This window comes from Gopherus flavomarginatus, chromosome 9 (assembly GCF_025201925.1).
Source record: "Gopherus flavomarginatus isolate rGopFla2 chromosome 9, rGopFla2.mat.asm, whole genome shotgun sequence".
NCBI classification, from domain to species: Eukaryota; Metazoa; Chordata; order Testudines; family Testudinidae; genus Gopherus; species Gopherus flavomarginatus.
Window position 1 is genome coordinate 11,932,669 of NC_066625.1, and position 24,659 is coordinate 11,957,327.

Consider the following 24,659-nt stretch of genomic DNA (forward strand, 5'->3'; position numbering starts at 1 on the left):
TTGAAGCCATTCTTCCTGTTATGCATTCATGTAAGGAAATAATTAAATGAGAGGAGCATGGAGAGAAAGTTGATCCTGAAGAGAATATTCTGTGAAGATGTGATTCCTTAGGTGAATGTAACTGGTTTCCAAGGGATTGAGTCCAGTTCATGTCTGGGATTACAACTCAGCTTTCCCTCCCGGTTACTCTGCATACAGTAATGACAGAGCAAGGGTCTCTTGGGTGAATCTCTTATAATTAATCATTTTCTCTCCTCCTGCTGATCTCACAAATCTCCTCTTTCAAGCTTATTCACCAAGATGTTGCAGAAGAGAATGAAGAGATACATGGAAGCAGCAGTTGCAGGAAACAGGCCAATTTCAGACCACGATGAAGTAGAACAAATGAGCTATTTGTGATCAGACAGATATCAGAAAAATACATGGAACATACCAGAACCTGCTACAACAACTTTGTAGGCTTCAAACAGATTTTTGATAGCATTTGGCAGATGGGATTATGGCAAATTTTGGCAATATATGGCATCCCCAAGAAATAGATCAAGCCGATAGAAAACATTTACAAGAAGTCCATGAGTACAATGAGAGTAGACAAGAAGCTGATGGAATGGTTCAGGAAAACCGCAAGAGTGAGTCAATACATGCTATCACCAGATTTGTACAACTTCGTACTGGAAGTAGTGGTGGTTATAGCACTGGAAGATAAAATGGGAGGAGTCATGTTATGTGAGAGGCTTGCAAATAACCTTAGATTACAGATCTGAAACATAGCACTGATGAAGGAGGATTTACACAGAATAGCTGACAAGGTAGACCGGGAAACGGAAGATTTGGATTGAAGAGCAGTGCAGAGGAGACAAAATTATGGCAATAGGAAGAAGTAAAGATCAAAGGTGGAGACAAAGAATTAGAAGAAGTGGAAAAATGTGTGTACCTTGGAGGATGAATATTGAAGAATAGGAATTGTGTAGGTGAGGTAAACAGAATATATTAGCCACTGCTGTATTCAGAAAACTTTGCAAGACCTGGGATGTTAAAGACATTTTGATCAAAATGAAAATCAGCGTATATGAAACAATTGTTATGATGACACTACTGTATGAGTCAGAATGTTGGAGTCTGAGAGAAGCTAGTAAACGAAAGATATTGATTGCAGAAATGAACTGACTGAGGGGCATACAAAGTTTCAAGACTGGAGAAGAAAATGAAGTGAAAAGAAAACGGCTAGGGCAAAAAATGATGCTGTTAGAGAAGATTCAAGAAAGATGACTGTGATGGTTTTCACAGATGTCGAGAATGGAACAGGAAAGGATACTGTACCCGGCGATTCACATCAGAGTGCGAGGAACTAGAAATAGAGGAAGACTGAGAATGCATTGGATAGACATGGTGAAGAATAACATTGAACAAAAAGGTTTAAAGATGAATGAAGCTGTGAAGCTAGCATAAGGCAGAAAGTGGTAGAAAAGACTTATTTCTGCCACGTTGTCACTGCTGAGCTGAGAGAGAGGAATCAAAGAAGAATACGATGTTTTAGAATCCTGTGCAAAGTCTGTGTACGTGTTATGTGTTACATTGATCACATGCACCTGAAGAAGAAAACTGTAAATCCATAGTGCCCTCACAGCTGGAGTACTGGGAAAGAGCGTGTTTAAGCTAGAGGGCAAGTTGGTGGGAGGGGGAGACCGTTAGCCCTGGTCCCGGAGGCTGGACAGTTGGGCAATGAGATCTCAGCTCTCAGGAAGGGGTGCTGGAAAGAGGATTTTCACCCCAAAATGTGCCAAGAGAGACCCTAAGCCAGTCAGAATGCCTGGAGTCTGTTCAGACTCCAGAAGCTTAAAGTACATGAAAATACAGCATTTGGATCACTTCCCAGCAGGCTGGTGAATGTCCAGTAGGGGGAGTCAGCTAGACATGTGACACGGGTCATTATATTATTACCCCAACAGCATGGGAAAGCTTGTGCACGTTTCCCCGCGTGTTCATCAGGTCAGGGAAATCAGGTTAGAGAGCAAAATGAGTACAGTCCACTGAAATAAATCAGAGAGCAAACACTTCTGGCTGTATGGCAGCTAATCACTCTTTATGTCACTACAGTTCCTGGGTTCTCAACTGAGATGACCAGGAATCCCTCTCAGCAAAACTGGAAACTAGGTTTTATTATCCAACTATTCCTTGAACACATGGAAAGGAGTGAGCTGGAGAAGGAGGAGAGTGAGCCAACCAGGACTAGAGCAGAGCAACAGGTTGATTGGAAATGTCCTGTTGTAGGACATAGCTGAGCTGTTGGCAGTGATACGGTTAGCATGGGAATGTCTGTAGAACAAAATTATCTAATCAAAGAGCAGTCCCTGTGTACCAACTGCTGGTGACCCAAAATCCCTATTTAGTTGGATCTCAGAAATGTCAGTTCTGATGATGGGTTTTGGGATGTGGATCTATCCCCTCAGAACTGGACTAGCAGCACAAGCTTGTTTCATTCTATTCAACAATGGCTTGATGACTACTTTTGGTGATTCTCAACCAGGCTAGACATGAATCAGTGGCTTAGAGGTGACAGGGTCCCCCTCTCATCATCTTTGATCTGAGAAACCCAGTCTTCCGTAGGGAGAAGCAAACAGCCCATAAGATATTTTAGTGAGTGGATTTTCTTAATCTAAGCATTCAGAGATACTCTACAATTTTTCCTGCTACAGAGTTAAAAAACAAAACCACAACACATGGTTCTCGGGGAAGGTATGGCTTCTCTTGACTAAGAGGCAGTGAGCCCAGGATAAGACTGGAGTACATGCCACCCAAATTAGGATCATCTCAGCTTCTTTCTTTAGTGCTGAGGTAAGGTGGATGGTCCTGTGAACACTTATTAGAATTTTGTTATAAAATAGTAGGGTTGGGGTGATTTACCTTGGTTGAAGGCAATTGAGGCTCGCAAAAATACCCTGAAGTGCGGTTTATTTATGTATTCATTTAATTTTTTGCTTTTGGAGTGGACCACATTGTTCTAAATGTCAGGTATTTTAAATCAACTGTCTTGGCAGAGAATATCCCCTATAACAGGGATTCTCAACCTTTTTCTTTCTGAGGCCCCCCTCAACAAGCTATAAAAGCTCCTTGGCCCATGTATGCCACAATAATTGTTTTTTCTGCATATAAAAGCCAGAACCGGCATTAGGGGGTAGCAAACAGGGCAGTTGCCCGGGGCATCACAACACGGGGCCCCCATGAAGCTACATTGCTCAGGCTTCGACTTCAACCCCTTGGTGGACCTCCTGAAGCCTGTTCACAGACCCCTGGCTGAGACCCTCTGCCATACAAGGCCTCTGAAAGTCCACCCTATGTAAAGTAATACAAGTTGAACACTAGGCCATTCTGTGCTCAGTGTGTTGTTCAGGAACAAAATATAAACATCTCCAATGAAAGGTTGCTCCTGTAAAACCGTGTTTGTCAAGTGCTGTCACTTCCCTTCTTGCTAAGAGTTAGAAGATAGTCTTTCTGTGTAAATGAGAAAAGAAATAAATGGGGTCCCTAATTCTTCTCTGGAGAGCGAACACCTTCGTGATAAACAGGATTTATCATATGCTTAGCATAGAGCTTTCTTTGGAGGCCCCATAGTCGCCATACATCACCAACATCAGACAACAGATACTGCCTATCTCAAAGATGCTGATGGAGAAAATAAATGGGAGTAGCAGTCTGAATGGCAATTCAAAACATCGTGTATGTTTAGCGTGCAGTTTCCGTTTAAGGAGTGATATGCATATAGAGATTAGATGAGTGATAAGGTATATGATCTCCTTTTAATTGCATCGGAGAATTTTGATGTTTGTCAAGTCTGAGAATTCAGGTTATACAGCAGAGCCAAGCAAATAAGCGTGGTCCTCTGGAATAAACCTGAGAGCAAAAATTCCTCCAGAATCCTCTGCACTGATTTTTATGTTGTTTCCAGTTCACCCTGATATATAAATGAATGAAATCTGTTGGTATAGAAGCAGTTATGGGCAAATTTTATTACAAAAATGCCAAAACAGTATTAAAAATTCATTTAGCTTTACAATTGTGCAGCTTGGACTCCACACCTGGCCACCTATGACTCCAGACCTGGCCACTGTTGTGATTTGTAATCTGAGGTTGCTGTCATGGACTTTGGCAACGTGAGCTTCTTCACAGAAGTACCTCCCATCAGTGCCGCTGGCAGCAAGCGCTTTCTCAGTGTGTTGAAAAGTACCAGATAGGACCTCTGTGAAGTGAACTTTTTCTCACAAAGCCCTATAAATAATTGAGATAAATCTACCAGGGTTTGCCAGCTTAACGGTGCTGAAATGCTACTTCTGTAGCCCGCTCTCTGGGGAGGTATCCAGTCAGGAGTTATCAGCGTATTTTACTTAAATGACAGAATTACAAAAGTGGTCCCCCGTCCCCCCCCAAAAAGGGGCGGGAAGAAACGGGCTACATTTCTGAAATAGTATGTATGCTGCTAACAGCTCAACCAGCAAACCTGTATACCGGGACTGTCTCCTGCTTCACTGTCCAAATGTCAAACACTTAAATACAGAGTGTGGGTGGGTGGGTGGGTGGGGAGAGGGAAGGATGTACAAATTCAAGGTGTGAAAGGCAAGGTGGGAGATGCCTGCTGTAGAGGCTGCAAAAATGTGTTGAAAACATTTAACATACTGAAAGGTCAGCTGAGAAGGTTGAGGTTGGTTCAGCCTTGGGAAGGGACCTTGGAACCAGACAACAGCCTAGAGCTGGAGGGACAGAGTTAATGAATGAAAACAGGTTTTGACATAAATAATGTCTGATTATTGGGCTTTGCTCAGACCTGGCTAAAAGCAAACACTTTGCCGGAGAGAGGGAATTTCTTGCCATAAGCTACAAAAACAGAATTATTGACCTGACAGATATAAGAAAGGAAATTTGCTTTCATGCTGGCCCAGGAGGAAGGGTACTTTTACCAGCCACTTTATCTGTAAAATATCTCCACAAATACAATAGAAAAATAGCAGTGCAGGCAGTGCAGTCCTCCTCCTTAGGACAACCTGCCTGAAAACTGCCTTCACCCAAGGGAAATGGATGATGAAAAAGCTGTTTCTTGCCTGGCTATTCCAGAATCAAGGGTTAGAACACATCAGAGAATTTACTGGGATGGACAGATTTGATCTTTGGATATGCTTACAGCTCAAGATACGGTTGCAACATCCTCATCCTCTCTTCTCTAACCCTTGTTCTCCACTGTACATTCTTCATCAGTGCCATAGTTCCATTGGGCAGAATAGTGGTCTCTCTCCATTATATCAAGGTCTGCCCGACAGCCGTAGCACTGTTTCAACTGAAAAATCAAACGGAACCCCATCAGATTTAAACATCAAAGATATCTACTCTCTGGATCCTTTCCCAGAGGTCCAAGTCCATCTCTGCACTGAGAAAGCATCCACATTTAGAGATGGACAAAGAGTGGCTCTTAAGATACAAGACTTGGCTTCCAGTCCACTGCTGAATGATGTACACTTCAGAACAGATCCACAGACATGTTTTAGTAGTTTCCTACATTGTTCAGCTACCAAAGCGAGGACCAGAGAGTCTCTCTGGGATCAAGACAACTTTTTGAGGCCTTGTCTACACTGCCACTTTACAGTGCTGAAACTTTCTCACTTGGGAGTGTGAGAAAACACCCCCCGAGGGATGCTAGTTTCAGCACTGTACAGTGGCAATATGGACAGTGCACCAGTGCTGAGAGCTACTCCCTTCATAGAGGTGTGTTTTTTTACAGAGTTCTCCTCCTAGCTCTGGTGCCGCGACTACACAACCACATTAAAGTGCTGCCGCGGCAGCTCTTTAACATTGGTAGTGAAGACATACCCTGACGGTATGACTTGTTTGCCTCTAAAGGAGTAGAGGATGAGAGGATGGGTTCTTGCCTGTCAAGACTCGTCTCTGATTTGAAAAACAAACAAGCTATGAGGGAATGTATAATTTAAACCACAGTGCAAGCTTTATTCAGTAATTCTACTGATAATAAATCAAAACAGATAGAAGTTCTAACTGAAAACACTCGCTCCTGGTGCTTAGCTCTGGTCTTCATTTCTGAACACAAATACTGTAACTAAATCTATTCTCAGGCTCCCAGCAGGTTGTCCCTAGCCCCATTTTCTCAATTCCTCTTCACAAACACAACCCATTCAAATTTTCCCCCTATTTTCTTAAGATCATGTTAGTCTAGCTTCCCAACCCAGTAGTCCCTGCTGAGAAATCCCTCCACTGACTAGGCAGTGGCACATTCTCTGCCTCACTGGCAATCTCTCAGATGATTCCAATATGCAAAACCTTGTGCTGTCCTGCTTGCCACAGAATGAGAGGAGACATTGGCATCCGCTGTGTACTGCACTTCGTATAGCTCTTTAACATTCTTTCCATTGGTTATTCGTTGCTTGTTTGTCCTCAGTTATTTGCCTGAACATGTCTTTCATTGCTGACGTCTTCAACTCATATGTCCCACTCTGTTCTCTTATCTTGCAGTATAACCTCTGTGTCACATTTCTTTGTGCATATTCTTCTGCTTCTTTGCATTGTTTGCTTATCCATTTGTTTCTGTCACTCTTTGCATTCTTTTTTTTAACCTCTCTGTTCAACCTACTGTATTCAGCTCTTAGACTTACATCTTCCTTTTTATTCTCCTTTAATTTCCTATGCTTGTCACTCAACTGCGGCACTTCATCCATTATCCACCTTGGTTTCTTTGGCTAAAACATCATTGTGCTTTATTCAGTAGAATGAGAAATATGTAGATCTATACAAAAACAAACCCTGCATGCATTTCCCTGCCTCAGTTTCCTCACCATTCAAGCATTTATTGGGCTGGGGTCTGGTTTCTCTGGGATAGTCCAAGATCCTTCTGCTGCAACTCATGGCTTAATTTCTGAACCATAGAGTCTCTCTCTTCCTAGACCTTCTTTGTTCCCACAGATAAGCTGAATCCCCCTTCTACAAAAACATGCATGTCTCTTCCCTTCTCCTGCCTCAAACTTCCTGTGTCTCTCTCCTCCTAAGAGTCCTTTTAAAATCCCTACTTTGTCTCCTCCAACTCTTTGGGAAATTTCCACTCTCCAAATGCCCAATCCCCTGTTGAGGATTGGAGAAAACTGGCTCTCCTCATTTTAGCCAACCTCCTTAGCATACCCATTGTATAGTCAGAGTGCAGTCATTAGTTAACTACCCTCCAGTTGTCCCTAGTCTGATGGATACTTTCTAAAGGACCCGGCAGCCATGCTGGATTCTACATTTACATAGAGACATTGAGTGATACAACAATTTTCTTAGTAACTTCATAGTATCAACCAGACTTCATAAATTGTACATACGGTTTCCCCAAACAATCATAATCTCCACTGTGGGACTGCAGGGATTTGAACCCAGGTCCTTCGTTATCAGAAAGTGTGTGTCTAACATATGAACTGAAAGAACAACTCTCTTAGCTGGGAATGGTAATAGTGAAAATAAAATTGAGCACCTCCATATCTGTGTCCATTTTAAGCTTGTAGGGGTATGGACCACTTCCAACTTTGCTTGCCTCATGCATTGTTGCATTATTGATACTAATGGAAATAAATAATTAATGTTTTCATTGGTCAGTGCTGTCTACTGGGTCCCTTCTAGTATCCATTCATTTTTTTTCTTCAGGTGTGGATTAACCTAAATTTTTAATGACCACATTTGAGAAACCCTTCATAAAATGAGAATTTAATCCCTGCACTTGGAAGGTAAAGTACTCTTTCTCCATGTAATCCTATCCAAATCCTTTTTGGTGTAGTGGATGACACTAAACACATCTATGCTGCGAGAATAAAGTACTTGCTTTATATTTAAGGGCTTTTCATTAGAAGATGTCTGCACTCATCTTCCACTTCACTGATGGCAGAATAAGGTTCCCTGATTTAGCTCCCATAACTTACGGCTGTTTTCCCTGAACAGCCACGTTGAGGTGTCTACAAGAAGCATCTTCTACTTGAGGGCTCTAATTACATTTGTTCTTGGTATATACGTGTAAAATGGCCAAAGTTATACTGTGTGCATGTTATCATCTAAAAGGGATTTATGTGTTTTTGTACATTTCCAACTCTCAGAGCAATAGATTTTTATAGCTCTCTGTTTGTGTGATGTGTGCATACAAAACAGTAGTGGAAGAACTTTCTGACCAAAATAATGCTCTCCACCATGTTGGAGAGCAATAGTAAAAAATGTTAAATTTAATTGGATATGTCAGTTTGAAGATGCAGGCTGCATGTATCCAGTGGAAAGTCTAACCAGTCTATTTCTTTCTTTATAACAGGAGCGTGATGGAATGAGAGCAATTCTGGAGTCATACGACAGTGAGCTGACCCCATCGGAGCACTCGCCTCAGTTGAGCCGGCGAATGCGTGAAGCAGAAGAAATGGTGCAGAAGGTGCATGCGCACAATGCTGAGATAGAGGTAATGAGGAGGCACTGTGCTCTAACCCTAGTATAAACATAATCTGTATAGCACTGGGCCACAGACTCTGTGGTCAAGAGCTGCCCATATGTAATTATACACATATAATAGAATTGTATTCTCCGCTACCATTATTCTTAAGAATGGTCATACTGGGTCAGGCCAAAGGTCCATCTAGCCCAGTTGTCTTCTAACAGTGGCCAATGCCAAGTGCCCCAGATGGAATGAACAGAGCAGGTAATCTTCAAATGATCCGTTCCCTGTCACCCATTCCCAGCTTCTGATATATTACCTGGTGCTTTACTGAGAGCTAGGATAGACAGTGGATGTGTTACAGAACAGGAGACAATAGTCCTCGTAAAAGGCCAACTAGGGTACAATGGCTTTCATAAGGGCAGAAAGAGGAAAATGGAGTAGAGTAAGAGAAGAGTTGAAATACTACAGGGAGGGAATTGCAGGTATAAGGGATGGCATAGAACAAGGCACAGAGCACTTAAACGAGGGCAGAGATAGGATTTATCCTAACATGAATGGGAATGGTAAGAGATGGTAACAAAGATGCAGACAATGGCAGAGCTGTTAGAGACTTGACCGGTTATGAAAAAATCAAGGGAGATGTAGAGTTTGGATGCCTAGGAAGTGAAGGCACCATGTATTTGGTGATTCTATGGCAGCAGAATTTGTTGCAGAATTCATGCCTTGCTGAAGACTTCTGTTCCAGAATCTCATCCTCTCAGTTACAGTCACCTGGCATACCGTAAGTAGTACAGATGACAACAGAGGATCTGTCTTTTGAACCATGTGCATTGTTTAGTGCTAAGGCTGATGAGCTGCACTCTTTAAAGGATTCTCAAGTGATTTTGAGATCTTTAGGAGTGTATATATCAGCACGAGAGAGACCAGCTAGGCTTCAACCTTATCAAAAACAGTCTTTTTGGTCATATCAGAAACCATCTGAATCACCCAAAAAGAGACACAGATATCAGAAAAGATCCTCTTCATCAGCTGCTTGTTCACTATCGTAGTCTTCATGGCAGCAGATTTAACTCCTTGGTCAGGAGTCATATATATTTCCTGAAGGAGCATCCATCCCCTCGCTGGGGTTCCCCCAAGACCTTTTCCAGGCTCAAGCTAAGGGGGTGGGTTCTGGGCACACCACACATCCAAAGTTACACAGCAAACTTCTTCCTTTAGATACATTTACACATTGCATTGCATTTATTATACATTGCATTGCTTGACACGTTCTGGGATTGGCTGGTTACTTTGTAGGGAATTATCCCTGTACAACATGCTCGGTCCATACACTGTCCATGTATGACTTACTCTTTTCTCATTTTTACGTTCCCAACTTACTTTGTCCTTTGTAAATGGTTCCCTGGGTGTTCCTCCCTGTTTTACCTAGTACAGACATTCTGTTTCCAGACTGCTGATTTATATACCTCCCTAATCCTATCCCCCAAGAAATAAGGTATCACCCATGTCCAATTACTCATGTCAAGCCAAGCCAGCATTCCACTGTTTTTGTTTTTCTTTTCTATATTAGCATATGTTTTATGTGCATTGTATTTTTGATTTGTTTTGATTTTGCAACACATTTTTGAGGCTACAGTAGTTGTAATTATTTGAACCACTATTGATACCAGGCTTCAAGTATGAACCGGTGGGTGCAAACTTACTTTTCATGGTACAGCCCACTGATTCTCAAACTTTTTTCTTTTGTGGACCTCTAAAAAATTTTGAATGGCAGCAAGGACCCCTTTGGAAATTAGATAGTCTGCAGACCCCACATTGAAACCACTGGTATGGCCCACCAGGGTGTAATTTTCTGTTATAAGCATGCTTTGCTTTTAAAGCATTTTTGTGTAATTTAAACTTTGCTTTAGTTACATTTTAAACTGGTACAAATTTTTTTTTCATTTATTACTACAGGAAATTTAGTTGTGAAACAGCATATAGACCAATTAAAATAACATTTCCTGGGTTTATACCAAAAGGGTGTGGGTGGGTTGGGGTTAGCCACCACATCCTAACTATGCTTTTAAGCTTTGAATGGCTGTAAAGACTTCAGTGGCTTAAAGGAAAACTACACAAGAAAAAACAATGCCCTTTACTGTTTTTATTTTGTTTGAATCTCCCCTTCCCCACAAAAGTGTGTTCATTCTTTGTTGCATGTCAGGAAACCTATCTTTCCTCTTTTCATTAGAGACCCCTTGCAAGATCTTCAGAGGACTTAGTTTGTGACATCACATAGGGTGGAACCTTGAGTTGTAGTTGTTAAGCCCTATGGCTACATATACATGATGATCTCTAAGGAATTTACTAACCCAGTTCAGTTCCACTGGTGCTAGCATGGGTGACACAGAGGAGACACAGTCCCTATTGTGGTGGAGGGAGGAATGGAGGGGGGCACACAGGAGTTCTGCCATGGTGAGGAAAAGGCGAATGGGGGGCACACAGAGCCTCTTGCATGTGAAGGAAGGGGGAAATAGGGGTCACACAGGGCTGCGACATGGGAGAATGGGAAAAGGGGAGGGGGAGACACAGCCACTTGCATGATGGAAGAAGTGGGGAGTTGCAGAAAGTCCCTGAAGTAGGGGAGATGGGGCAACAGCACACATGGAACTTGTATAGGAAATAAAAGAACGTAAGAGCCACTGGGGGTGTGCAAGTGTGCTTGGTCTGCAAAAGCAACAGAGTGCATGGCCTAGTAATTCTAATGTTTTTTTTTTGAAAAAGGCAGAAAAACACTTTAAGGGGAAAAAGTTTGAGTCAGTCTCTGTACAACGCATAAAGGCAATGAGCATAACTTCCTTTATGCATTGTAGTTTACCTTTAAGAAAAAATGTGTTCTCTTTTCCCATATAAAGAATAATGCCCCTACCTACCTGTCGTGTCTTATCTCAGGGTTTTTCTTTATCAGAGGTTTTCATTTATTTAAATCTATTCACACATTCCCAGCAAGTAGATTCCTTTGTTAGCCCTATAGCTATCTGACAGCTTTTGCTTGCACACTGTAGAGAAAAGGCTGTTTTATAATGCCCCTGATTTGTTACCCGCAGCCACGCCTCCTCCAAAGAAATCATACAAGAAAAAATGGATTTTCTATACAGGCATTTTTTTATATATTTTATTTTTTCCCCCATGGATTGTATCAGCAGTTCTGGATGAGAAAAGAAGACATCCAGTGAAGATGAAGTGGTGGTTGATAATGATTTAGTGAACAAGGCCAGGGAGGCAGGAAGATTGGAGTTTTATCTGCTTTTTGCTCATGACAGAGATGAGGGCTGGATACTCCTTTGCGGGATGTGTAAGTTGAGTTTAAGAGGAGGTGGTAGCAATCTTCTGTCAATGCTAAATAGAGAGAGCGCGTGAGAGAGAAGCGTTGAGTTCTAGTAGTTTGAGTGAGAAGCTCTGTGCCTGGAACATGCACCCTAAGACTATGTCTACACTCAGGGCCGGCACTTCCATTTAGGCGACCTAGGTGGTCACCTAGGGCGCTAGGATTTGGGAGGACGGCATTTTGCCACCCTTGGCGGCAATTTGGTGGCGGAGGGTCCTTCCGCGTTCCGGGTCTTCGGCGGCAATTCTGCGGCGGGTCCTTCACTCTCTCCAGGACCCGCCGCCAAAGTGCCCCAAAGATCGGGAGCCGCGGAAGGACCTCCCCCGCCGCAGAATTGCTGCCAACGACCAGGAGCGCGGAAGGACCCCCGCCTAGGGTGCCAAAAACCCTGGTGCCATTCCTGTCTACACTCTGAACTTGGGGATCTGATTTTTCTGTTCACGTACACATGCCCGTGCTAGCATGAGTCTAAGGGGACATGCAACTGTTGAAACTGGTGGGTATGTACTCGTCAGAATTCAGCTCTGCCTGCACTGCCACTACCTGTGCTCTCGCAACTGCACTGTTAATTATACTCATGCTATGTGTGTGAGACCAGGGAATCACACCCCTAGCTATTAGTGTAGATGTAGCCTGAGTTACTAGCACTCAAGAGTTAGGGGTGTGTGTACATGTAAACACACATGAATGGTGGTAGTTTCCCTCCCCAAGATCATCCAGTTTTTCTGTCTCTCTCTTTATCTCCCTCTTGTGTGCTCCCATGTGGTTTTGCCCTATGAAATATTAATTGGTGATGGTGAGAATATGACGTCCAGATGTAAATCAGAGAATTTTTTCCAGGCTCTGGGCACATTACAACATTGATATCACACAGTTGCAATAAAACATGAGAACAGGATACCCAGCCTGACCGACATCCATCAGTCACAGAAGGAGAACAGTTGGATCTTGAAAGAATATCTTTGAAGTTCATCAAATACATCATCTGGCAAACCAAGGGGGCATGCAGTTTCACTGGTTTTCAGTGAGGCTACCCTGTTTCTACGAAGAAGGTGCTGTCAGTTTGAGATGATCTGAATTGCTGAGATAATGCATGGACAGAGAAGCATCTGTCATAGCCAGAACCAAAACCAATTAGGGCTTTATAAATCAAAAACACACCGTATGCAAGGAGTTGATCAGTAGCCAAGGTATATACTGTGGCCCAGATGTGATGAGCTCTTGGAGCAAAACCCCACTTAGCAGGTGGGCCATGGCATTCTGCACTAGCCACAATTTCCACATATCTAGACCCTGTAGCCCAAATGGCTTATAGCATGAAGCACACACATGCACTGATAAATTCTGTTTGGGCACCATCTTTAATCCAAATTGGATCAGGACTGTAGAAACAAACCTTCGCAGACAGCTAAGTGTTAAGTTAGACCTGTTTATGTTTATACACATCTCCACACCTGCAGACACAAGTCCATAAATGCACACTTTGTTCTGTATTTTTCTGTGTCCTATTATCTTGAACACGCAGATTCAAGAATACGCTTTTCCAAAGCTTTGAATGTGAAGCAGGCAAAAGAAGAATGCCATGTGGAATTGTGGCCAAAGAAACCAGCAGAATATGTCTGTCTGTTCTGAGCGGTTAATGACATGTCTTGCCATGTGTATGTGTTCTGGAGAGTACAAAGAGCTGAGATGGGCTGACTTTTCCCCCAGATACCATGCCAATTGGAGCTCTATAAATACCTAAAATAAACAGAATCCAAGCTGTGTCTGTAACTAGAAATGGATTTTCATTTTGACACTGTGACGTCAGCAGCGTCAGTGACAGCCACTAACTTGATGACTTTTTACTTGCCCAGCACCCACTAACCTAACCTCCGTGTGAATAGGACAAATCAAGAGATCCTCTGGCTAGGGGTTTCTGTTCTGGCAGTAATGATTATTCTGAGAAAGCCCTGTGTGAAATGTAGGGTTTGAAAGGTTAACGCCAGCTGCATAAAAGAGAAATCATCATAAATACAACTCCATTAATGGCCATTTTATTACAACACATTTGGCTCCATATGAAACATTAATGAAGAGAGATTTGCAGGGAAGACTCACACTGACACCTTCAATAGTCCCCAGCATTTTTTACATTGAGAGATTTATACTGTCTGTGAGCTCCATATGTACTCTGATCAGTTAATTATGAGCCTGACAGTTTCAGCGCATGGAGTGCTGTATGTTCTGATTTTGTTCACCAGGGAGATTGGGAGCTGTGCTGGTAACCTTAAAACTCACTGACCAAATATCATCATCATATCTGTACCTAATAGCTGTGGCACAGCTGCTGGTCGTGCAGTCTTGGCATTACCAAGGCTTGTAATGTTAGTCATAAAACTGATCTTTGCAAAGAGAAGTACTTAGGAGTCACTCTGTGTTTAAAGTGCTTAAAATTTACATGCAGATGCAATAAAATGTTTATTTGGATAATTAACAGCTTCTCCTTGTCTCTCAATCAGCCTCCCTCTCATTGTTTCCCCTCTTTGCATCATCTCCTTTCTCACTTGCTTTCCTCTTCCATTTAACTCATTCTTTATTCTCTTCTCTGTATTGATCTTCCTTCTATCTATCTTTCTGCTTCTCTTGGCGCCAAGGTATATGGCTTCTTTACTTAGAAAAAAGGAGTTTCTGTGATGATGGGAACCTGCTGGAGAAATTTCCTTCCTTCTGTGCAAGGGAGAGAGAAGTTTATTTTAATTCTCGGATCTCTTCTTCCTCCACCCCCAACCGCTGCCACCCCATTTTACTGCACTATTTTCCTTAATGGAAACTGACACTGGCAGACAAGCACGTCAGATGGATGCCCATAAGAAGCAAGTCCTAGTCTCTAGATATTTCTTGCCATTCCAGTGTGGCACTGCTGTCACTGAAGCATCTCATCTGCAGCTCATAAGGGAGAAAACTGACTCCTCTGGAGACTAAGTTAGTGTGCTTCATGCATCAGCTACTGCTGAGCACTGAAGCAATCACAGAGCTGCCTACCTTCCACTGAGAGAACAAGCACCTTGCCTAAACAGCCCTCCCATCATGAACACTTCAGCATCTTCTGGTAAGCCCGTGCAATGTTTTGTGTTTCTTTCCTCTTAAGATGGAGTGCGGGTTGGATCTCCATACTTCAGTGGTTGCAGAATGGGTCATCTTGGATTTTCCCCCCACTTCCACATACTGTATCTTTCCTTGCCCTGGCTGTATCCCTGCCAGCTCTACAGTTTGTCAACTTCCATGACATCCCTCCTCTTCTCCCCATTACCCGTCATTGTGTGGTGTTTTGGGGGTGAAATGCTAAGACCTAATATTGCACCTTTTACTGAGGATCTCTAAATACCTAACTTCTGTTATGCTTCACAACCATCCCTGTGCAATAGTTATCCTGAATACTGCATGCAGATGTGGTTGCCCCATCTCAAAATAGATATATTGGAATTGGAAAAGGTTCAGAAAAGGGTGACAAACATGATTAGGGCTATGGAATGGCTTCCTAATGAGGAGAGATTAATAAGACAGGGACTTTTCAGTTTGGAAAAGAGATGACAAAGAGGGGATATGATATAGGTCTATAAAATCATGACTGGTGTGGAGAAAGTAAACAAGCAAGTGTTATTTACTCCTTCTCATAACACAAGAGCTAGGGGTCACCAAATGAAATTAATTGGCAGCAGGTTTAAAACAAAGAAAAGGAAGTATTTTTTCACACAACATGTAGTCAGTCTTTGGAACTCTTCGCCAGAGGATGTTGTGAAGACCAAGACTATAACAGGGTTCAAAAAAGAACTAGGTAAATTCATGGAGGATAGATCCATCAATGGCTATTAGCCAGGATAGGCAGGGATGGTGTCCCTAGCCTCTGTTTGCCAGGAGCTGAGAATGGGCAACAGGGGATGGATCACTTGATGATTTACCTGTTCTGTTCATTCACTCTGGGGCACCTGGCATTGGCCACTGTCGGATACTGGTTGTGATGGGGTGGGTCACAGAAACCCCCTTTGGGACTGCCACCTGATGTGTTGAGAGTACACCTGCCCATGTTTTCCCTGCCAGCTTAGTACATCAGTGCCCTGCCTGGTTTGAGCCAGACACGCTAGCCTGCTACAACCCCAGACCCAGGTCTGAACCACGTCCCACAAACTGCAGGCTTAACTGACAGCAGCTCAAGAAGTGTTCCTGTCTCTAACTCTCAGGTGCCCAACTCCCAGTGGGGTCCAAACCCCAAATAAATCCATTTTACCCTGTATAAAACTTATGCAGGGTAAACTCATAAATTGTTCGCCCTCTATAGCATTGATGTAGAGATATGCACAGCTCTTTTCCCCCCTCCCCAAGGTATTAATAGATACTCTGGATTAATTAATAAGTAAAAAATGATTTTATTAAATACAAAAAGTAGGATTTAAGTGGTTCCAAGTAATGACAGACAGAACAAAGTAAATTACAAAACAAAATAAAATAAAACATGCAAGTTTATGCCTAATACAGTAAGAAAGTGATTACAGATAAAATCTCACCCTCAGAGATGTTCCAGTAAGCCTCTCTTACAGACTAGCCTCCTTCTAGTCTGAATCCAGCAATCACTCACACCCCCTGTAGTTACTGTCCTTTGTCCCAGTTTCTTTCAAGTATCCTTTGCCAGGTGCCCCAGAGGGAATGAACAGAACAGGTAACCATCAAGTGATCCATCCCGTCGTTTATTCCCAGCTTCTGGCAAACATAGGCTAGGGACACCATTCCTGCCCATCCTGGTTAATAGCAATTGATGGACCTCTCCTCCATGAATTTATCTCATTCTTTTTTGAACCCTGTTATGGTCTTGGCCTTCACAACATCCTTCCACAGGTTGATTGTGCATTGTGTGAAGAAATACTTTAATTTTTAAACCTGCTGCCTATTAATTTCATTTGGTGACCTATGAAAATATGCTTTAGTCAAATACATGTTATGTTATACATATGCTTTAGTCAAATATGGTTTAGTCAAATAAATGTTGTTGGACTCAATAATGAGGTAACTAGATGAAATTTAACAGCCTGTGATATACAGGTGGTCGGATTAGATGATCTTAATGGTTCCTTTTGGCCTTAAAGTCTATGAAACGATGAACCACTTTCACCATCACTTGAAAGGGTGGGGGGATATCAAGAGGGTCTTTTTGCTGACAATCGTTATGTGGAGGTGTGTATGGATTAAATTACCTTTTGAGGTCCCTTCCAGCCCTGTATTTCTAATCCTACTAGTGTAGCTGGAGCCCAGGGCTCTTTGTTCCTAGTTCTCTGTTGTAATGAGTAGACCACATGGCCTGGTCTTGCCTGCACTGGGAATTTCCTCCCAACATTTCTTTCTGGTGCTAATAACTATTCATTTCCACCTATGTTAGTAGTGCTGGGAATATAGACAGGGCTCCTGCTTCTGCCAGCTTACAAAGTACATTGTATTTTGATCGTATTCAAAACAAGTCAAATCAACTCTGTGCTTCATATGTAGGTGGTGGTAGCAACAATCCTGTCTACAGTAGGCTTCTCCCCAATGTTATTGTAATCCACTGGTCAGCGTGTATTATGGTTCCCCTCTCTGCCTGATCCACAACTCTTGGCTAGAGAGCCAGGCTCTTTGGCTCAAACTGTAGAGACACCCTTGCTTTTTGCTCAGGGGAGGAGAAAAGGGATCAATCCCTGATGTTGGCCAAAAGTGTGGCTGTCACGCTAACACCAGTGGAGTTGAAATGGTGTTAGCAACAGTGGGAGACTTTAAAAAAAATGTCCCTGGCATAGACAGGAACCCCCATTCCTTCCACCCACTAGATAGTTTAGTGTCTAGTGATAAGGTTCCTGTAGCATAAAAAGCTGCTGCTGACTGAACTTGGTCTTCCATTATTCACTTGGTCTTTTGTTTGTAAAACAGTTGCTCCACACTTTTTGCTGTCCAATCCTGAGCTCCTTTGGGTATATCTCCTTTGAAATTATTTAATATGTAGTTTGCCTGAGTGGTGGTCTCAGCGATAATAGTGGCATTTGTCAGCAGTTGCTGACATTATGAGCAACCAAATTCAAATGAGTTTCAATCTGGGGAGCCTGGATCAGCCTTTAAATCCACCTGGCTTTGGGAGACCGGAAAACCAGATGAAGAACTAGGTCTGACTTTCTATAGAGGATTTTAAATTGGCTGCTTTTTTAGTGAAGGTTTGGATGGAAGAGATAACTAATATACATTTATGATTCATTCACATTTACCACAATGGATGAAAAAATAATTCATGTGGGGCTGAGCGTTTTGATGTGCTCTGTGTTGTAAAGTTTGTTTGCCTGTTTCTGGAGATTTAGCATTTACAATTAGTTGCCTTTATATGTGTAGGCGGGGGCAGGAGGAGAGCATATATTCTGAGTAAAACCATTCTTACAGTCCCCACTAGATGGCAGCAGATAAAGGCTTCACAGGAGAAGAGCTTCCTTTATGGAACACGGTGCATAGCTAGTGCTCTATATGGCGTTGGACAGGAGTAATCAATTATTTTTTGTGAAGGTCCAGCTTTCTTGGTCAAGGTATAGTCAAGGTCCAGACTCCATAGAAAATAATAAAAATATGATGATGATGATAAGTAAATAAACAGATTTTGGAGTCTGTTCAAAAGTGTCTGGTGCCCTGGATTTGGCCCACGGTTCGCCTATTGACTACCTCTGGTGTAGGAGCAGGGTGGGATGGTGTGGTTGGATGCTTGATGTAAATAGCTCTCTAATGATAAGGCCTGCATAGGCACAAGTTAGAAGGAGAAAAGCTCAAATTAGCAACTAAAACACCTTTGGGGAAGGGGGCTAGGGAGAGGGCAAGGTAGTTTCCAGTTTTTAGCAGGTGAAAACTTGAAAGTTTATAGATGTGGGTATATGTCTGTCTCTGTTCTCCAGTTTCGCGTTACAGCAGCCAGCCAGTGTAGTCTGTAAACCCAGAAGTCAAACAGTTAAAAGCCTGTTGTCCACTTCCTCATGGTGTTAACAAGTGTTCTCTGCCACCATCAGGGAACTGGAGTTGCACTATTATGATGACCCTGCATAGTTACACATGAGTTCCATTTTGCGCTTAGAGAAGGGGTTCAATCTCTTTGAAACTTTTTTAAGCTAAAGACATTATGACGCAGGGACTGGGGCTGTCTTCATCCCCCTTCACATAGTGAGCGCTGTCTCAACAACACAGACCTCTCAATTAGAAAGTCAATTACAAACTAAGGGTCAGATTCAGCAATACCCAGCTAACTGGCTGGTGCCACTCTAGCTGTTCTGTGTAATTCTGACGAACTAGCGAAGCAACCCTTAAAATATGAAATTAAATATAAAACAACAAAATCGATACTGCGTGCTGTCAAATCATTAGAAGTGTTGCACAGTGGGATCATTCTTTGTGGGTTTTTTGGTTAGTATAACTATATGAAACTTTTAATAATTTACAAAAATCAGGAAATTCCTATGAGGAGGGCATGGAACTACGTTAAGATGGTGTTAAGGTTGAAAGTACATATTCAGTATACCGGGGTGGACAAACTATGGCCCATGGGCCGGACCCGGCACGCCGGCTGTTTTAAGCTGGCCCTTGAGCTCCCGCTGGAGAGTGGGTCTGGGCCTTGACTCGCTCCAGCCAGGGAGCAGAGTTGGGGCCGCACCATGCAGCTCGCAGAAGCAGCTGCACGGCCCTGATCTGGCGCTCCAGTTAGGAAGCAAGTTGGGGGCTGCTCCATGTGGCTCCCGGAAGCTGCAGCATGGCCCCCCCCCCCAGCTCCTATGTGCTCCAATGGCCCCGCTCCAGTGGTCCCCTCTGGCGCTCCAATGGGAGTTGCAGGGGCAGTTCCTGCAGACGGGGCAGTGTGCAGAACCGCCTGCCCATGTAGGATCTGGAGAACGGACATGGCACTGCTTCCGAGAGCCACTTGAGGTAAGTGCCATCCAGACCCTGTCCCCCTGAGCCTCTCCCAATGCCCCAACCCCCTGTCCCAGCCCTGATCCCCCTCCTGCCCTCCGAACCCCTCAATCCCAGCTCAGAACCCTCCTGTACCCCAAACCCCTCATCCCCAGCCCCACCCCAGAGCCTTCACCCCCAGCCAGAGCCTTCACCCCCGCCCCAGTCCCCTGCCCCAGCCTGGAGCCCCCTCCCGCACCCTGAACTCCTCATTTCTGGCCGCACCCTAGAGCCTGCACCCCCAACCAGAGCCTTCACCCCCTCCCACACCCCAACCCCAATTTTGTGAGCATTCATGGCCCTCCATATAATTTCTATTCCCAGATATGTCCCTCGAGTCAAAAAGTTTGCTCACTCTTGCAGTGTACCTTAACAATTAATTACAACAGCCCTATTTTTATTGAGTTATCATTTATTTTTAGTCTCTTAGCTCTGCCCTGTAATGAAGCCAGGAATTGTGAGGGAGAGAAGAGACGAAAAAAAGGTGTTAGAAATCAGTTTTAAGTTCTTTGGTAGCAAAACACTAAAATGCCTTAATCCTAATAGTATTGCCATTTCACATGACTGCAAGGCAGAGGCAGGGTTGTTTGGGTGCCTTAGCTGTGCATTTCCATATTTAAACGTGTTTAGATTTCTTTTTTGTAATTTTAACTGTGAATTTTCCTGAGATGTTTTTAACCTGTAAACTGAACTGAATTTTAATGTAGTTTCTGTTTTGTTTTGAGGGTGTGGAAGATCTCAGCTTCTACAGCTGGGAATCTGGGATATCATCTGAAAATTACTAGAATAATTAAAATAGTACTGGGCCCAATGGCCCAGAAATAATCCAATCTGGAAAATAGACAAAAGGAAAGAACCCAGAAGGGTAGAACAGGTGGAAATGGGAAGCCATAATAACTGAAGATAAACTGACCAGATTAGAAAAATCTTGCAGTCAGCTTGGTTCCATCCTATTAATGCTTTATTTGTTTCTACAATTCATGTTTTTAAAGGGACAGTTGACTTCAAAATCACACTTCTTCCTGAAATTTGTAGTTGCACATAACACCTAAAGATCATTATAGACAGATTCCTGGTGGTTTACTTCTTTTCTTTTTCGCATTTGGCAGCACTTTACATAGTTATGCAGTTTCTGAAAGATCCTTCTGAACATCCAGAAAGGAGCAGAAAAAAGTTGTCAATTTTAAAGATTTTTTTTTTAAATATCAGGTTATATTCCTTGAAGGGTACCTTAAAAAAAAACCAAGGATTTAAAAAAAATATAGAAGTCAGTTTAAAAAAATCCTCAAATAATAAGGAAGCAAACCTCAAGCTAAGCTTTTCCCCCCAAGCCTGGTGGTTACAAGGGTCTATCTGCAGACCATCTCTGTATCTACCCATAGTTCCTTTGGCCTCAGAGAGAAACTTCAGTGCTTCTAATACTTCTAGATCGGATCTAATTGGGCCCACCTGATCTAACCTCAGAGTGACTCAGCAAAAATATCCCTGCATCTCTCTGCAGTGTTAAAATATCTGTCATCAGGATGGTGTCGTGCTTAAACCCTTGCACTCCCGTACAAAATGCTAGTTCACCACCTTGTTACATATCTCAGTCACACTGGGTATGTCTACACTGCGACAAAAAAACCATGACACCAAATCTCAGAGCCCAGTCAGCTGACTTAGGCTTGCAGGGCTAAACATGATAGTGTAGATGTTCAGGATCAGGGGGTATTGGGGGGAATCCTGATATTGGGGAGGAGGGAACACAGAGAGCGGTTGAAATGGCAGGGAGTATAGGAAATCTTGGTACGGCAGGACAGGGATTGGAGGACACACAGAACCTGTTGCCTGGGGTAGGGGGGCGAATAGGGGACCTGGTAGGGGCTGAGAGGGAAATGGGGGGAGACAGATCTCCTGGCAAGGGAGGAGATTTGGGGGCCTTCCTGTGGCGCAAAGGAAGGAATGGGAGGCATTGGGGAAGGGGGCGAATGAGGGGCACATAGAGCCCCTGGCATGGGGAAAAAGTGGGAATTAGGTAGAGGCCACACAGCTTCTGCCATGGTGTGGGGGAAATGGGAGTATGCACAGAGCCATTGTCTTAGGGTGGAGAATGGAAGACCCTGGTATGGGGGGGGATTATAAGGTAAGAATGGCCATACTGGGTCAGACCAAAGGTCCATCCAGCCCAGTATCCTGTCTACCAACAGTGACCAATGCCAGGTGTCCCAGAGGGAGTGAACCTAACAGGTAATGATCAAGTGATCTCTGTCCTGCCATCCATCTCTACCCTCTGACAAACAGAGGGTGGGGAATGAAAGATGATAGATAGGGTGGTGATTAGCCATGAAGGGCCTGGAAAGTGAAAAGAATCAGCAAGTTTTAGATATAGCATGACATGAGGATTTAGAGAGTTGTCCAAGTTGAAGATTACAAGAATGGATGGAGGAATGGAGGACACACACACACCCTGTCATGGGGCAGGTGAGGGGGTAACAGGGAAAGGGGGGTCACAAAGCCCTGGGTATGAGGGGAAGTGCAGAGAGTCCCTGAAGTAGAGGGGTTCGTTGGCGGGGGGTGCGTGCACAGAGTTTGTGGTGGGAGTGGAGGAGTACGAGAAGCCCCTGGTGTGTGCCATGTGCTCGGTGTACAGAAGCTATGAAGCATGCAATCCCCTAGTTGGGCTAGAAGGCCCTGATCCAGCAAAGCACCTCAGTATATGTTTAAGTCCATAATTGTTCAACAAAACATTTAAGAATATGCTTAGATGCTTTGCTGACTTGGGGCCCAAGAGTGGGGATCTATTGCAATTGGTGTGTTTTGGACAATGTCTAATTATCTACACATAATAATTGTTCTCCAGAGGTCTAGTTTGCAGTTGCTCCCATGCTCACGTCTATCTTTCCCTCAGAACTGGGGTTCTCTTTACACTGCAGCTTTCTGTTCCCCTCTCATTGAGAAGGAACTCATAATCGGGGCAGTAGGAATTTGTGCTCTGTCAGCAGGGAGCATTGTGCAGTGGACAGCACATCTCCCGCCTGGAAGTGCTAGCCTGGTTTCATGCTGAGATCATGGACCAGAGTGTGGCTTTATTGCAACTTGTACTTTGGGGAAAGAATACTTACAGGTAAGTCATTAAAAATGTCTCCCCCTTTTTTTTTTTTCCTTTGGCGTAAGGCTAGTTCTTTCGAATTTGAAATAGCCTGACTGGAAGCAAAGAAAACAGAAGTGTTAGCTTATAGAGGTTGGCACTATGCCATGAACAAAAACTTAACTAAGCTGCAGATACAGATCTGGAAAACGTAGTGGTCCCAGTACGTTGTAACGAAATATTCAGTTTTTTCAGAGGCTTTGCAATTTATCCAGTTGATTTAATTAGTATTAATGTCAAACATGCCCTGATTCTGGTAAAAGCTTTTCAGCAAACAATCTGAAAGTGTTGAGTTTTGGAGAAAACCAGCAGTCACTCCATAGTTTAAGCTATAAATTTTTTCTCTTGAATTTTATTTATGCTGTTTAATAAAACAAGCAGTAATACTGAACAGTACATGTGTCATGAATCCAGCTGTGATGACAATAACTGATATGCAGTGCGTGACATTCGTTCGGCATATTGAGCTGATTTATGTTTTCAATTTATTTAAATGAGTATAATAGTTATAGTGAGCTTAGCTTTGACAGATGTAGATTCCAATTTCAGCTCTATGCAAGTCTGCACAAAAACACCAATTTTTTTTAAATAATTGATTTTTATCCACTATGCATTCCCTTGTCTATACTCCAATATTCTCATTCACAAATATTGCACCTTGCCAAACCACTACATTTTCATAAAAAGGACTGATTTTTTTTTAACTGTAGGTACTTGGGAAAAGTTACTAAACTTTCAATCCATTTTAATTTTTTTAAGAAAGCCAATATGTTGGAGGACATGTTATACTAGAATAGTGACTGTATAAAATTCATTTATGAAGAGGTACAGTGACTGGCAGTGGACAGAATGAGTAGATCTAAATGTGAAGAGAATTCATTATATACAAAATATGCTTAAAGGGAGAGATTCTTACAGGTATGTTCATACAAACTGAGGGTGTGAGGACTGCAGCTATACGTTCATTATGTCTATGGATAAAATACAATTGCCTGCAGCCATATCAATTTGTGCTGCTGTCCTGTCAGAAACCACAGGCTAAACAGGGTTATAGAGACCTCTCAGGATCATCCAGAATAGGTGAGAGTTAGGAGGTACTGTGATGAAGATTGTCATCTTGGGTCACTAAAAATCACGATACATAGAATTGTTAAGTCTAGTGTTATAGACAAATCTGTCTTGGGGACTCATAGGCTTTAAGATCAGAAGGGACCATCATGATCATCTGATCTGCCTGCCTGCACATTGCAAGCCACCTTGCCCACGCGCTCCTGTAATAGACCCATAACCTCTAGCTGAGTTACTGAAGTCCTCAAATTATGGTTTAGAGACTTCAATTTGCAGAGAATCCACCATTTATGCTATTTTAAACCTGCAAGTGACCCGTGTCCAATGCTGCAGAGGAAGGCAAAAAACCCGGAGGGTCTCTGCCAGTCTGAACCAGGGGGAAAATTCCTTCCCAACCCCAAATATAGCAATCAAACCCTGAGCATGTGGGCAAGACCCAGCCACCAGACACCTGGGAAAGAATTCTCTGTAGTGACTCAGAGCCCTCCCCATCTAAGTGTTCCATTACTGGCCATTGGAGATATTTGCTACCAGCAGTTGCAGATGAGCTGCATGCTGTTGTAGGCGGTCTCATCATACGCTGCACTCCATAAACTTATCAAGGTCAGTCTTGAAGCCAGCTAGGTTTTTTATCCCCACTCATCCCCTTGGAAGGCTGTTCCAGAATTTCACTCCTCTGA

General features: G+C 43.1%; 1 protein-coding gene across 3 annotated transcripts in view; it reads left to right on the forward strand.

The window, feature by feature from the left end:
* Positions 1-24,659, forward strand: part of MAD1L1 (mitotic arrest deficient 1 like 1) — a 543,068-nt gene that overhangs the window by 243,407 nt on the left and 275,002 nt on the right. For all 3 annotated transcript variants that reach the window (XM_050966318.1, XM_050966316.1, XM_050966319.1), the window contains exon 12: positions 8,324-8,464. In XM_050966318.1, the coding sequence (XP_050822275.1) occupies positions 8,324-8,464 (141 nt within the window). The remainder of the gene's footprint in view (positions 1-8,323; positions 8,465-24,659) is intronic.